The sequence below is a fragment of the Stegodyphus dumicola genome, chromosome 1, assembly GCF_044657685.1.
Source record: "Stegodyphus dumicola isolate Sdum_Otavi_A_Nest chromosome 1, ASM4465768v1".
Classification (NCBI taxonomy): Eukaryota; Metazoa; Arthropoda; class Arachnida; order Araneae; family Eresidae; genus Stegodyphus; species Stegodyphus dumicola.
The window spans coordinates 26,634,569-26,650,810 of NC_140768.1; the positions used below are offsets into that span (position 1 = coordinate 26,634,569).

General features: G+C 33.4%; 1 protein-coding gene across 3 annotated transcripts in view; it reads right to left on the reverse strand.

The window, feature by feature from the left end:
- LOC118200698 (V-type proton ATPase catalytic subunit A) overlaps positions 1-16,242 on the reverse strand; it is a 40,823-nt gene that overhangs the window by 9,901 nt on the left and 14,680 nt on the right. For all 3 annotated transcript variants that reach the window (XM_035372657.2, XM_035372658.2, XM_035372660.2), the window contains exons 6-10: positions 11,770-11,921; positions 6,349-6,511; positions 3,312-3,420; positions 346-468; positions 88-202 (exon numbers count right to left, since the gene is read on the reverse strand). In XM_035372657.2, coding sequence (XP_035228548.1) covers positions 88-202; positions 346-468; positions 3,312-3,420; positions 6,349-6,511; positions 11,770-11,921 — 662 coding nt within the window. The remainder of the gene's footprint in view (positions 1-87; positions 203-345; positions 469-3,311; positions 3,421-6,348; positions 6,512-11,769; positions 11,922-16,242) is intronic.

Sequence of the window (16,242 nt, forward strand, 5' to 3'; positions counted from 1 at the left end):
TGAATGCATTATGCATTGCTAAGTTCTGCTGAAAGCAAATATTGAAGTAAATAGATATTTATAAACTAATAAAATAAATACACTCACGCTCCAACTATAGTCACACTTCCTTCACGTTCAGGATTACCAAGGCATTTAACTCTACCAGCTCGTTCATAGAAAGATGCTAATCGAGCTCCAAGATATGCAGGATAACCAGAATCTGAAGTAACGTAAATATTTTTATAAATACTGTAACTTCATAATTCTAACAGTGCATTTTATAGTATTAAAACTATGAGATAAGTAAACAGAACCAGATCAAAAACTATAATAAAATATGAATGACTTCGTTCATGAGCATACCTGCAGGCATTTCAGCCAGACGTCCAGAGATTTCTCTAAGAGCTTCAGCCCATCGAGAGGTAGAATCAGCCATCATTGAAACATTATATCCCATATCACGAAAATATTCAGACAACGTGATACCTGATAGATTTAAATACATAAAAAAGTTTTAAGCATCACAATTATTACTCTTAGAATAAATATTAGTATGTTTCCATTACTATATTTCACAAAATAAAATCTCAATTTTTTTAAAATTTATTTAAAAGAAGATCATCAACTTAATAAATATTTTAATATAGCATAATACATCTTAAATAAGCTTATATGTTTAATAAATCAGACTGATTATCAGGTATTTATATACTATCTTGTTGATCACAAAAGGTGGTTATCCAACTATGAAGCTGGCAGAAATACCATCATATTGTGCCAATCATTCATGCAAAATTCTGACTTTACAATAAAACATAGTCTGTCTACACAGTCCACCAAATCTACTGCTGCAAAACTACTAATCTAAGTATTTGACCCACTTCATTTTTGTGCTTTCCTGAATAAAGCTTTCACGGATTTCTATTATTTTGTTAAGGCATTCAGTTCTAACGAAAACTGTGTTTATATGAAGCCAAACTTCTGCAGGTGATTGTTCCAATCTATTACTGTTTTATGGTCCATATTAAGCTGCTTTTCTCCCTTTCAATAGTTATAAATTGTTTTACCTTTTGAAATGAACAAGAGTTTGATCACAAATGCAATTCTACAGCAGCCATATTTTTTTTTTTTTTTTTTAATGCAGGGGAAAATACAGCAGTAACTATTCATTCATATTCTAGTTCATAAAAACAAACAGTGGCTTATTGAGAATCCGTCAGAATTACACCAAATGAAACTGCACACATTATGAAAGTGTTGTGACGTTATGCTCATTTATAATTCATACTAAAACATGCTATTTGACAACAGTTTCATGGTTGACAAGATAATATGTAAATATCGAATATCAAAATATAAAACGTGAAATTAATGCTAAATTTTTTTGACATTACTTAATTTTTTTTTTTTTTTTTTTTCTGCTCCCTTCAGTTTTGGCTTACTGAAACTTGAACTTGACTTCATTTGACAAAATGATGATCTGTATACAAACACACAGAATTCCTAAAGGTACTTCTTTTATTAACATCCCCCCATCAACTTTTTCTTAAGTAAATAAAAATAAAAGAAATAATTTAAAGACATTTTCGTATGCCAAAGTGGCACCCGCCTTAAACTCCTTATGAGCAGACTTGCAGTAACCTTGATTGGCACTGCAAGTTATTTACCTACAGTCTGCAACATATATTGGCACCATTTAAGTACAGGAGCCAGAATAATAAGGAAGTACTTCCCAACGAATACATATTACGCATGTATCAGATACTCATTTTGCAGATTATGTGTGGATTAATCAAAAAGTAGAATAACTTTCTGAGACTAGTATCTAAAATTTCTAAGCAGACCATATTCTGTAGCATTAAGGATCTTACATATCATCTACGTGTGCCTAAGCAATTATTAGAATGGATAATAAGGATGTCCATGCATGTCACTAATATATATGTAAGCATGTATACATATATCTATACTACAGCCAAAGCCCAAACTCTGACCACTTTACTACTGGCCAAACTCCATAATATACAACAATTTACTTTAAGAAACTGATGGAAAATCTTTGTGAATGAATACAATATTTATACTGAATAATCTAAACATAAATATTTGTACAGTTTACTGAAAAAAAATTTCAATGAATTAATAAACTAACACTTTTATAACTGGGAAAATGCTTTTTCTATTAAATATCAGAATATTATTATACAATGAGAAAGAAATTTATGCTTTTTTATTACAATTTATAACAGATATTCAAACACTTATTATTATTTATAAATTAATTTTGAACTTTTTTTAAAAAATTCTCAAAAGTACTAAAATGAGCTTAATTTTTTTATTGTAAATATGCAAAGATATTTCAAGCAGTAACTCTGAAATAATTTCTGCTATTATTCTCAGGCTGATCTAAAAAGCCAAGTGCATTATTTCTGTCCTCAACTGCTGACAAGCCAAACTAACAAGTGATCTGTTAAGGTATTAAAATTAGGCAATTGTTTCTATCTTTTCAAGTAAGTGAAAAAATTATTATTCTCAGGCTGATCTAAAAAGCCAAGTGCATTATTTCTGTCCTCAACTGCTGACAGGCCAAACTAACAAGTGATCTGTTAAGGTATTAAAATTATGCAATTGTTTCTATCTTTTCAAGTAAGTGAAAAATACATTCACATTTATTAACTTAATTATATATAATATTTATACTTTCAATAAATACACAGATTCTTTATCATATTCACAAAGTACTCCTCATTACTGTGTGTTAAGTGGATAATGCAAAAAGTGGCCAAACATTGGACTTTTAACATGTATGTTTCTGACTTCTTTGTCCAAGAGAAATTTTTTCTTCGTCTACAATTAAATTTGGTAAACTATCAGCTAATTTCTTCAGAGCTATAGAGAGAGTTTGACTATACAGAACAAGATTAATAATATGAAATATGATGCAAACGTAACTGTTAATGGTTTAAATACTTTTTTAGCATTTAATCCACATTCTATATTGCCTCTTTGAGAGCACATTCAAACTCCTTTATTAGTGATTTCTAGAATTCCGAATAACTTTTGGAACCTCTGCATCGATAAAAATTAATCATAGATAAGATTACAAAGTCCTGTGCCTAATTTAAATACCTTCAGAGAATATTTAAGATTTATTTGATTTAAATTCATTAATAAAGAACTGATCATGAAAGATATAACAAACTATACACAAATTTACTTATATGCACAGGATGGTATTTTAAATATGAATTTGCAACATTTATTCACAAACATTAATTGAAACAAGGGTTGCAAAATTTCACATAATGATTTATAATAACAGTGTGTACCTGTATAAATAGATGCTTCTCTTGCAGCCACAGGCATGTTTGAGGTATTGGCAACAAGTGCAGTACGTTTCATTATAGATTCAACATTTCCTTCAATTTCTACTGTCAACTAAATACACATACACAAAAAAGGGAGGGGAAATGAGCATATAAGCAGTTGTTAAATACAAAGGAAAAAAAAAACTTATATTTTAAAACTAAATGTGTTCACATGATATATACTATACAGTACAAAGTCCAAGATCCAAAAATCATCAAAACTTTAATACAAAGGTCGCTATTTATATTTCTGGCCTTGACAACAGTAAGTGCTGCTAGGTGATCACAGACAATTCCAATTGAAAGTTTTATATTTTGAACCATAACTTCTTCAGAATGTCTTGCTATTTTAGTGTAATTTGTGTTCTTTACAGTAAACTGAAAAATTAATCTTGGGCAAAAAATGAAACTGACTCGCGAGCATTTCCGTGCTATTACTTTTCATAACTTTCGATATGGATTATCATGACAAGAGTGCTTCGATGAACTTAATTCTTTATACAGTGATAAAGCACCATTCTACAGCACTGTATAAAACTGGTATAACTTCAGTCATGGTAAAACAATTGTTCCAAAACAAATTCCATGAAGGTAATCCAAAATCGGTTGTTGTGCTGGAAAATATAGATGCTGTGCATAAACTGATAAAAGTAAGATTGGCATGTGATATACCATGAGAGTGAGGCATCTTTAAACATTAGTATGATGAATGGCAATATCCCGCATAATCTGACAAATGCTCAAAAGAAGGCTTGTGTCAATTGATTGGTGTAAGGAAATGTTAGAAAAACATGTTCAAGGTTCATCAAAGAAGGTGTATAAGGAAAAGAATCTTATCTATCTACACAGGTAAAAAAACATGGATCTATGCATATGAGTCTGAAACAAAACAGCAATCAACTGCATGGGTCTTCCAAGACTAGCCAAATCCAGCAAAAGTTGTTTGCAGAAGAAGTACACCGAAGTAAATGGTTGCCTGTTTTCTTCGGCGTTACCGGTCATATGGCGACAGTGGCATTACAGCAATGCAGGATTGTCAATTCTAAATGGTACATGATCATTTGTTTGCCAGAAGTCATCAGAGAAATTAGAAAAATCAGAAGAGGCATATCATTCTTCATCATCGCAATATGAGCTCTCGCACATTGGCTCAAACTGAGAAATTTTTGACAGGCTAAAACATCACATTGATGGGTCATCCGCCATACAGCCCTGATTTGGTACCCAATGACTTTTTTTCATTCTTGCGAATCAAAAATAAATTATGTGGTCAGTGCTTTGAGATATACCCGAAGAAGCAGTTGATGCATTTAAAATGCATGTTTTGGAGTTGCATGAATCGGAGTGGTAAAAGTGCTTAGAAAATTGGTTCAAATACATGCAAAAATATATTGATCTTCATGGTGAATATTTTAAAAAACAATAAAACCAATTTCGATCATAAATATTTGTTTTTTCATTATTAGGGCAGAAATAGATAGCAACCCTCATAGTTACAGATTTAAATATTCTTTTAATATTTCTTTAGGAAAGATGTATTTTGCATAAAGAAGGATTTTTCGAAGTCGTTGAAGTCACAATTTAATTCTGATGCAATTACAATGCGACTCGAAGCCAAAATAGTGAAAACTATGCTACATATTGTCGTCATTCCATTTACTATGTTTGAGGCATTATCATAGTACGACTTAAATTCTATCATTTTCATTAGCATTGCTTCTCACATTCCGTTAGTTGGAAAATTTTGCTTGTGATATCCAAAAACACACAGGAATCATGACTCTCATCATGAAATCTGGTAGCTGGCTATAAATTATACCAAGCATTTAAAAAAATATCTAGCAAAGATGTCCTGATATGATCCTACAATAACTATACATCAGATTACATATTAAAATATTTGCAGAATTCTTGGATAATCTTTGTAAAAAATCAGTGGTCATTACTGATGCGATACTTTATACCTGCATTTCAGTGCACGAAAACTTCTGATAATCACTAGTTGATTAAAAGATGGATGGTTTGGAGAAAAGAGTAAACACAAACATGTTATCATTTACTAAAATTATAATTTTGAAAACATTACTGATAGCCCACAGACAAAATAACAAGCTGTATCCAATCAGAAAATTAAGGAACAGCATAATTTGCTATGTCAGCTGCACTGAAGTTTTCCAAAATTCAATTCTTTCTCCCTTTCCTGCTGGTGTGCCAACAAAAGTAAAAACAAGAATGGGACATCCCACTCCAAATAAATATGTCCTGATGCACCAGTTGTTCTTTAGGTGAGACACAAAAGTGCTCACCCACCAATAATCACCTCAAAAACTGAAAATGTAATTATTAATACATAAATCTAAGCATTGTCATTGGCCATGGTGTGATCGATTGCCTAGCCAGCAAGTGTTTAAAAGTGACATACAGAAATCTCAGACGAAAAAGTACTTTTATACCACACCTGCTTTTATTAAGTATTGCTATATTTTCTATTCCTAGACTATGTAAAGAAAAAATATTATTAAAAAATAACAGATATTAGATCATTCCAGATATTAAATGCCTGGATTTTGGACTATTTACTGTATTTTGCATATTAGAAGAGTTCAATCAAGCTGTTAGGAAATGAGAAAACATTAAATAGGTATTTCCAAAGTATTACTATTACATAATGTCTTAAAATTAAATCTGCAACTGCAATCATCTTGATGCCCTATTCAAAATTTAATGAAAATTAAACTCATTTTTAAAATTTTGGTCCAAAAATAATTTTTTTGTACATTAATTTAATAAATTCACTATGCTGCTGAGCTGTTTTTATCGTGCTAATTTTACAAGAAAAAGATTTTGCTCAAATATGCACAAAAATATAGAATTTGAAATTAAAAGGGTTTAAAAAAAGACATTCACTATTTTTCTTTTTACTAACTACAGGAAGTTACATGAATACTGGTAAATTAAGAAAGAAAAGTATACTGAGCAAGTTTAAAAAAAAAATTACCTCCGGAAAGTCTCGAAGTACTTCAGACATTTCATTTCCTCTCTCTCCACAACCAACATATATAATGACATCACTATTTGAAAATTTAGATAAGGACTGTGAAATAACAGTTTTACCACAACCAAAAGCACCTGGAATTGCTGTGGTTCCACCCTGAACACAGCTGTAAGAACATGTGTTTTGAATTATTCCATGCTTATCAACAGAATCATCACAGTGCTTAATTACATAAGTTCATCAATCAAAATTTATATACATTGGTACGAATTTTGCAAATATTTTTACAAATTTTGTATACATGTAAATAATTTAAGTGAAATTATACGTAAATTGTAATATCTCTTGTATAACGTAACATGAAAGGCCTTGGAATGCGAAGTCTGGCTGGAAAAATAGTGTTACAGAGCAAGTCCATTTACCTCAGCTGGTATGTTTTAGCGACTAATTTTTGCCTTCAAATTTCGCAAATAAATTCCAAGCTTGATGACTGTTTGGTCCTACCCCTGTGTAGTTGTAACCAGTCCAACCCCTGCATAACTAGCCCTATGTAACTGTAATTAAGTATGCTTTCCAATAATTTCGAGAAATTGAAGGTACTGGAAATTTCTCGGTGGACAGAACTATATATACCGGTGAGATCATCAGGTTTCAGTTGAGCTGAGAGTACTAAGAGCTCCGAGTATTGAGAGATTACCATGACAGTTTACACATCCAGGACTCTTTGCATTACCTTGCGTTCAAACTTCATAGCAGTATGAAGTGGTAACTATTGATTGTGCTTTGTCATACAGAGAAAAGCTAGCCGTACGAGTAATTTTATACGAAATGTTACAGAACTGTGAAGTGCTTTTGGAAAAACAAATTTCATTAAGCTTTCATCAGTTGTGTGCACATTTAATCCATTATGAAACCATTCGCAATTAACAATATTTTGCTAAAATAGAACAAAACAAACTCCAAGGGAAAGAAAAGCATATTTCCTTTTACATTCGAAGAGGGTTTTAGGCAGTAATGTATTTTTACAGTTACAAATTATTTAAACTGGTATATGTAACAGCTTTCAAAATTCAGTGTATTTTTCACATAAAAGGAAACTATATACATTAAAAAATGCACATTAAATGTATTAATGTACAATATATGCACATTTTCAAATTTCTACAGGTTTCTACAAGGTCATGTAGTAAGTTGTTTCTATTTAGCTTTTCTTTGTTATATACATTACTTTTGGATTGCTTACTATTGGGTTGGAGGGAAAGTTCTGTCGTATTTTAAAGAAAATATTTGAATTCATTTATAAAAATATGTGTTTAATATTAATCAATTATATATGCTCCATTATTTGTTACAACCTGTTGCCATCTTCCAGGTAACCTGTAAATTCCTGTTTTGTAGAAGTTCTCATCCATGGAGTTAAAATAGTCAGCAACTACCTTAGAAACACTTTCAAAAGACTTGAATTTTTTTCCCTTTAGATAATTTTGCAGAGATCTGAACAGGTAATAATCAGAGGGTGCAATGTCAGGTGAATACGGGAGGTGACTAAGGATTTCCCATCCTAACGCATTCAGTTTTTGTAGTGTCACCACTGCAGTATGCGGGCGAGCATTATCGTGATGGAACACTATTCCTTTTCTGGACGCTAATGCTGGCCTTTTTTCTTTGATAGCTGTATTTATCCAGCTGATTGCAGTACAGATCCGCGTTGATGTTTTTTCCCTGTTTCAGCAACTCGTAATACACTGGACCTTTCCTGTCCCACCACAAACAAAGCAGTATTTTTCGTTGAAGGATACTTGGTTTTGGAACTGTTGCTGATGATGTCCCGGTTTGCAGTAAGATTTTTTTCTTTTAATATTCTCGTAAAGAATCCACTTTTCATCTCCAGTAACCAGCCTGTCCCAAAACGGCTCCACATTGTGTCTAATCAGATGGGATGAACATATTCTTACATGATCAGACAAATTCTTTTCCGTTAATTCATGTGGAACCCAAACACTTTGCTTTAACACAAACCCAAGAGATTTAATGTGATCTCCAACAGTTTTATGATGAATGCCAAACTCTTCTGCAATTTCTCGACTTGTTAAATGTGGATTATTTTCCAACATGGATCGCAAAACATCATTATCGATCTTGGATGGTCGTCCAGATCGAACACTTTCTTTGAGGCTCAGGTCCCCGGAACGAAATTTGCTAAACCATCTTTGACAAGTACGAGCATTTACAATATCTTTTCCAAATACCACACATAAATTTTTACATGCAACAGATGCGTTGCTTCCTTTTTGGAATTCATATAAAATGCAGTGTCGTAAATGCACTTTATCTACCAACATGTTTTTCCCTTTAAATATTACAAGTAAATGATGAATGGTAAAAAAGGGCACCTTTTATATTATACAGCAGGTAAAAAAACAAAAAAAAATCCGATTGACTCACTAGCCTGACGTTTTTTTTATTTACAAGAAAAATCACCTGCCTATTTAAAATAGGACAGAACTTTCCCTCCAACCCGATATTTAGTGCAGTTCACGCTGCCCAGATGGTATAGTGGTTAGGACAGCCTCGCTGCAATTCTGAAAGGTCCGGGTTCGAATCCCGGAGAAGGCATGGATGGAATTTGTATGTCCCTTCATAAGAGACAAAGGTGGTCCACCTATTAGGTGCCTCCACAATAAAAAGACCACCAGATCTGGGCTTATGGAGTGGCCGATGCCAGCATAGGCAAGTGCCCACCACTGGGTGAAAAAAAAAAAAGAGCTATTTAGTTTGGTATTCTCATTTCTGCCGATTTTAAGTATAGAGCTCCTTCCTCATTTTAAAAATTTTTCCAAAAACATTTTTCCATTTTTTTTATTTATTATTTTTTCCCCTTTGAAAATTAATTGCTACATTTATTTCTGGGACCAAGGAAACATACGAGGTGGAAACATTATAATGCATATATTATCTTAATTTTTAAATAAAGATTTTTTTTTCAGTTTATATTTGGACATTGTGCTGCTTTCAGAAATATTGTTTTGATTTTCTATGATTTTAGAAAAGATGTTATCAACTGATTTTGTTCATCCCCTTGAAAGAGAGCAAAATTAATTAAATTTAGATTGTTCCAATATTTTTAGTTTAATAGCTTTGTTGGTTTCAGCTTATACATTACATTTTTTCCATTTAACGTTTTTTTAACATTTATAAAATTATTTACAGCAACTGTTTTTCATGAGTCTTTGTTATATTTGGAAAGGGGGGAAACTATAAAGTATTAAAATTAAATCATATAATATATACATATATGTGTGTGTGTGTGTGTGAATTCTTTGCAAAAGAAAATTAAAACAATGATGTAATACTTGAGCTAAAACATACATATTTATTAATCCCATTAAAACATTTTAGAAGATTTTCGATAATCTAAATTTAAGGGCAACATTTTTATTTATATTTATAATACAGTTTCACAAGACCTCAATCACGGGATTTACATTTATTACTGCTAATAATAATAATAAAGAATCCAAGGGCCATTTGCTTAAAATAAGGAATGCATTTGTCAAAAGACTTTCTGAAAATTGAAAGATGAAATTTACACTGCACATGAGGATGACCAAGAAAAGCCCATGGCACAAAGAGCATAACCATTAATGAGAATTGATTGAGGCAAACTTTCAATGTTCTAAGGCTGTAGCCTCTTTGCCACTGCTGGACCCAACTCATTCACAGAAAAAATATTTCAGCTAAGGATCATTTTATGAACTACAAACATAATATTTTAATTCTTTATGTCTGCATTCTGAACAACATTATATTAAAATGCTCTTGCAAAAGTTCAAAACAATACTAAGTACATCTATGAAATGGAAACGTGTAAACCTAAAGTTTTAAATTAAGCAAAATTCAACATTATATGGTTGTAGAATTTACAGATAAATCAAAAATTGAATTTAGCCTAATTTTAAGTAACAGCTTTCAAAATACAGTGTACTTTTTACATAAAGGAAAGTTATACGTACAATAAAAATTTAAATATATGCAGGCATATACAGATGGAAGACAAAATAATACGAACACTGCGAAATAATGAAAAGTCATGGGTTGGACCACCCTTTGACTGAAGTACAGATTGTGGGATAGAAGCGTAAAGGTCATGGACAATATTTAAAGGAATATTAAACCATTCCTCCTACACAGCAGTCTCTAATTCCAAAAGTCCAGATGGAGGTGGAAATCGTGAACGAAGTTTGGACTCCAAATATGACCATAAATGTTCAATAATATTCCAAGACCGAGAGGGAAAAGCGAGATGTTCATTTCCATCGTCATACTCTTCGAACCATTCTTGAATACACCTAGCAGTGTGGATAGGGGCGTTGTCATCTTGAAAAAGTGGTCGCTCCCAAGGGAATACAGTCTGGACAAAAGGATGGATATGATCCCTAGGATGCTTAGATAGTGATTGGATGTGATCCTCTATGCAGAATAACAAGTGGCCCAAGACTGCGTCAAGATATCGCACCCCATACCAGAATGGCGCCACTTCCATACTTCACAGTTGGCAACAGGCAGTCGGAATGAAATGTTTCTTTGGGCATTCTCCAGACATTAATGTGTCCGATCGTCTCAAATAAGGTGAATGACGACTCCTCCGACCATATTACCTGTTGCCAGTGCTATGGGGACCAGCTTTTGTGATCTCTGCACCATTGGCATCGCTGTCACCAAGGGTTTATGCATTGCCACTCTGCCATAAATGTTCGCAGCATGAAGTTCCCTTTTGCCAGTTTTTTTTTTTTTTTTTTTTAAACGGGGTCCTGGATTTGATTGTTCATTTTGGATGTTATCTCGGATAATGATTGCTTGTGCTTTCAGGCTACTATGTGCTTCAAGACCCGTCTATTCCTATCAGCCAGCTTTGACTTTTAACCACTGTTGTGCTTTGAAGACGTTGCCGTACCTTCTTTCATGTACGCTGTCATAACGGCTGATACCGTACTCCTTGCGCACCCCACAAGGTTTGTTGTTTCCATAACTGATGCTTCACATAAACATGCTCCAAATTATCATTCCTCTTTGGAAGGTCTGACATTTCAACTCACAGACAGTTCAATCGAAGAGTGCAACGGAGATGACTGTTGTTAGGAGACTGATACCTTCCACTTCCCGCTCACTAGGTGGCAGACTTCTGTTGCAGGTGACGTGGCTATACTGCAAGTTTGAAATACGTCATACTTTTTCACAAGTGTTTGCATTGTTTTGTCCTATATGTGTCTTAATGCACAATATATGTATATTTTTAAATATCTACAGGTTTAAATTTTAAAACTGAGCCAAAAAAAATTGCCATTTGCAACATATAAATTAAGGAATAGAGACTGACCATAAAAACATACTTATAACTACTAAAAGTACACATCATAAACTTACGGAAACAGTGCATCAAGAACACGTTGACCAGTCAGTAGTGGATGGTTAGCAGCAAGCTTTTCTGTAACAGGACGAAGCTGCCTGACAGGCCATACTTGGAGCATGGAAAATTGTGACTTTTCACCATCAAACTCTGTTTCTAATATAATATCCTGGAATATAATTTTACATGATTAGTTAAAATTTTAAATGAAAATCTAAGCAATAATATGTTTGAGATTAACTTGTGTGACTTATGATATATATTAGATTTATATATATCATTGTGCTAATATAGGTATTCTAACATAAAATCAGACTTTTTCTGAAATGATATGCCAATTTGTTTCCATACTTCGGTTCTATGACTCAAATTATGTCTAAACATTAGATTTTGTAAAATTTGGTGTGAAATTTACAGAGGAATTCAAAAATTTATCTTGCATATTTCTTTCCAGTTTGCACCAAGAATAACTTGGTAAATTCACTTGGTGAACTTCTTAATATATGGTAACGTATTTTCTTTTCCCTTTTTACATTGTGCACGACAGAAAATTTATATTTTTCCTACTTTCAAATAATTTTAACAAAGTGCCTAAAACACATTTCATGTTTTATTGCTTTCAACAAATATGACAAATTTTAAAATGCACCACTATATAAATTCACATATATCTTCAGAAATTTTGAATAAAATAACTCATTTTTTGCAGGTATGCTTAAAAATATATCTACTTTAAGATGACACTAAAAACTGTTTAGGTTATAATTCAAAATGTTTTTGTAAAAATTTATAAAAATTGTGTAAAAATACAAATTTTAAGAATAAATCATAAAAAAATGGGTGAATTTTATTTGGAATGAACCTAAATTTCAAAATGTGAAAGGAAGAATTAAATAAGTTTAATAAAAAAGGAGATTAATAAATACATACTAAATTCAATTAACATTGAGAAGCTAAAATTTTGAGAGCTAATTTTTTTTAAAAACTACTCGTGCAATTTTTACAAAATTTGGCAGTTTGGCATAATTTGGGTCATAAAATCGAAATATGAAAAAAGAAATCGGCATCTCATTTCAGAAAAAGTCCAATTTTGTGTCAAAATACTTATATTAGAACAATGTTGCATATAAATTAAATACATATCTTAAGTCGCACCTTCGATATATGCCCATTAGAACGGGAGATATAGAACTGTCCCCCCCTAGGTTTTTTTGTGCAGTGTATATATACATGAAACATGTACATACATACACAAATATGTACTCCTCTGTTCCTGGTACTGGATTCAGGAACGTATATATGTATGCAAATGCATGTGCATATACAGTCGATTCCAGTTAATCGGACCACATTGGGAAGCGATCGTTTTGGTCCTAATAACCGGCTGGCCCAATTACGCGAACATGTCCTATATTGCAAGATGGGACATGCTATATGTAGCAAACAGTAATTGTACACGTAAATTATGTACTAAAATGTAATTAAGGCCTTTATTGTGGGGTAAACATGTATGGCAAACATACATGTACAAACAAGAACTACAGTCAAAATTTTTTCATTGAGAAAATAATTTAGAAACAAATTCTAAGAAATGATCTCCACGATATTCAGCATGAAAAGCACAATAAAAGCACGTGCTTACCAAGTTACAGTCAACATTTCAAGAGCTTATCCCATGTGATCTGACGCGTTCTCTTGACGAATTTCACGTGAATGAAAACGCCACAAACATCTAACGCAGCAATGGGATTGCCTTCATTTCCCTCCTGCATGAAATGTTTCAATGCATTTCTTCGCATCCTGTGTTGTCACTTGCACCAACTTATTAGCATCATCATCATCATTTTCTTGGTCTTCCGATGCTGTTGTGTGTTTTGCTGCAACTCGAGCAAGGATTGCAGCGTCATAATCTTCATTTTCATCCTAGCATTGGAGCTCGCTGTCGATGGATAAAAATTCTTTGCAATTTTGTACCTGTTGAAGTTTCACATGTCCGTCATCATTTTCACTTTCAATAAGCATGTCCGCATCCATCTCCAAAACCAGGTGTTTCAAGCACAGTGAGGAAAGCAGTTCTGAATTTCTCACTGCTCACTTTTCACCAGCTGTCAGCCACAAATGTAACTGTGTGTAAGATGTTGACCTTTGCACTGACTTCACTGGCTTTTGACATTGTGTAGAGACATTAGGTATTTTTTGGAAGAAAAGGTGAAAAATTAACAACGCCTTCGCCGAGAATCGAACTGCGGACCTCTGGAATACCGGCCCAGTGTACAGACAACCACACTACGAACGTACGACAAGAAGGTGGGAGAAATACCTCATCTACCCCCCCTTTTAAAGGGTGACTGGGATTTATAGGGGACCCAATTGCCAAATGATGGGTGAGGAGAATCATCATCCAACACCCTTTTCGGGCACCACTGTAGAGACATTAGATATTTTTTTAAAGCAGGCAAGATGAAAAATTAACAATGCCTTCTTTGGCAATTGAACCATGACCTCTGTAATACCGGTGACCACCACACACGGTGTGCAGACCACCACACCAAGAAGGTGGGAGAAATACCTTATAAATGAGGTCAACAAACTTTTTTCAATTGCTTCAAGGATGTAATTAACCAACCTTGCACGATAAAGGGTTTTCAAATTTTTGATGATGCCCATGTCCATTGGCTGGCCCAAAGCTGTAGTCCTGGGAGGTAGAATTTCCAGTTGAATATTCTTTAAGCAATCTAAATGAGGATGTGCTGCACAATTGTCAAGAAGACGCACTTTTTTCGACTATTGTTGTAGTTCTCCGTTCCAATTTTTCAGTCATTTTTTAAAATGTTCAGAGGTCATGCACGCATTTCTGTTCGCATGATACATAACTGGAAAACTGTCCATTCTAAGTTCTTTAAAGTAGCAAGGCCTTGCAATTTTCCCTATAACCAACAGCTTCCTCTTGTTCGTTCCTAACATGTTTGAGCAGCACAAGACAATTACACGATCTGTCGCTTTTTTGGAGTTAGAGAGTGCAACATGTTTGTAACTTAATGAGCCATCTGGTGTAGAACGATAATACAGCACATTTTCATCAGCATTGTAGATTTTCAAGAAGCACTGAACAATTTTCAAGAAGCTCGGGCAGTTTTGTTGATTTTCATTCTTCAGCATCTGCAGTAACAGCACTTTCTTGCCATGTACTTTCTTGAATTTTATGTCGTGTCTAGATTTCAGTTGAGACAACCAATCGTCCATAGCTGTAAAGTCACCGTGTCCCGGCTTTTTAAGGATTTCTTCTGCTTTGAATTTTAACATTGGGTCACTTATTCGCACAGCTCATCCAGTAATAATGGCAAACCATTCATTAAGCGCCTCATCGACGTCTGGATCCTTGCCTTCACGCCTCCATTTTTTTTAAGTTCCTACTCGTCCTTCACATTAAGCCCATTCTTCTTGCAGCTTATTCTCGTTTTATCAAGCATGAAATTGTAGTCTTTGCCAACCGACACTGACTAGTGTTTCGCAGTTTTGTTGCTTGATCTTATCCAGGAAACCAATTTTTTCAGCTAACGTCAAGTCCCGTCGTGGCAGGGAAAACAAGACATGCGCACAGTTCATTTGACTAAAGTGGTCTGAAGAAACCTTGTTGTATCGGGGTCAAGACGTTGAAGTCAAGAGGTTACCTGCATCCTCACAAAATGTCAGCAATAAGAACTGACGATTTTATGAATTGGCAAGAAATGTTTATTTGCTTCAAAGGTACCGCTCTGTTCATAAATTATAATGGAAACAAGTACCTCATAACAAATAAGAAATTTTATCAGAACAAAAATCTATATGGCTGATATTTACATTTATACAGCCAGTGGATAATGTTTAGTGAAAGAATGACTAAATATTAAGCATGTAAATTCATATGTATTTAAACATTGATATGATACGTGCAAGCATGAGTTGGCTATTGTTAAATGCATATTCGAATAAGTGCTTAAAACATGGCAATTCTATCAAACATTGAAACTGGGGATATAGGTATTTCAAACAATCTGTGAAGAAACTGAGGGGAAAGTGCAGAATCACCCATTGCTTGGCGCGTTTTTAAGAACTGCACAAACTCATTATCCATGTACACATCGACCTATTTTCACTTAAAAAACAGTATGCACAAATTCGGCATTGACTTTGTCCAAGTACACATCGATGTACACTCCTTTGACTTTGTCCATATACACATCGATGTATTTTCACTTAAAGAGTCAAAGGAAATTGACAAAAATCCAATTCCTCTTACTCTTTTAAGAAGTGCCAAATAAGTGGGCAATTCTGCACTTCACCCGAAACCAATGCTTCAAAAAACAAGTGAAAAATGCAATTTTAAGGAAAAGTAAAAATAATCTGATCATTAGGCTATTAATATAAATTACTTCATGCAAAATAAAATATTGTTTTATATAAGCATATAGTTCGTATCAATCTATTCAGCATTTACGGCTGCTGATGAT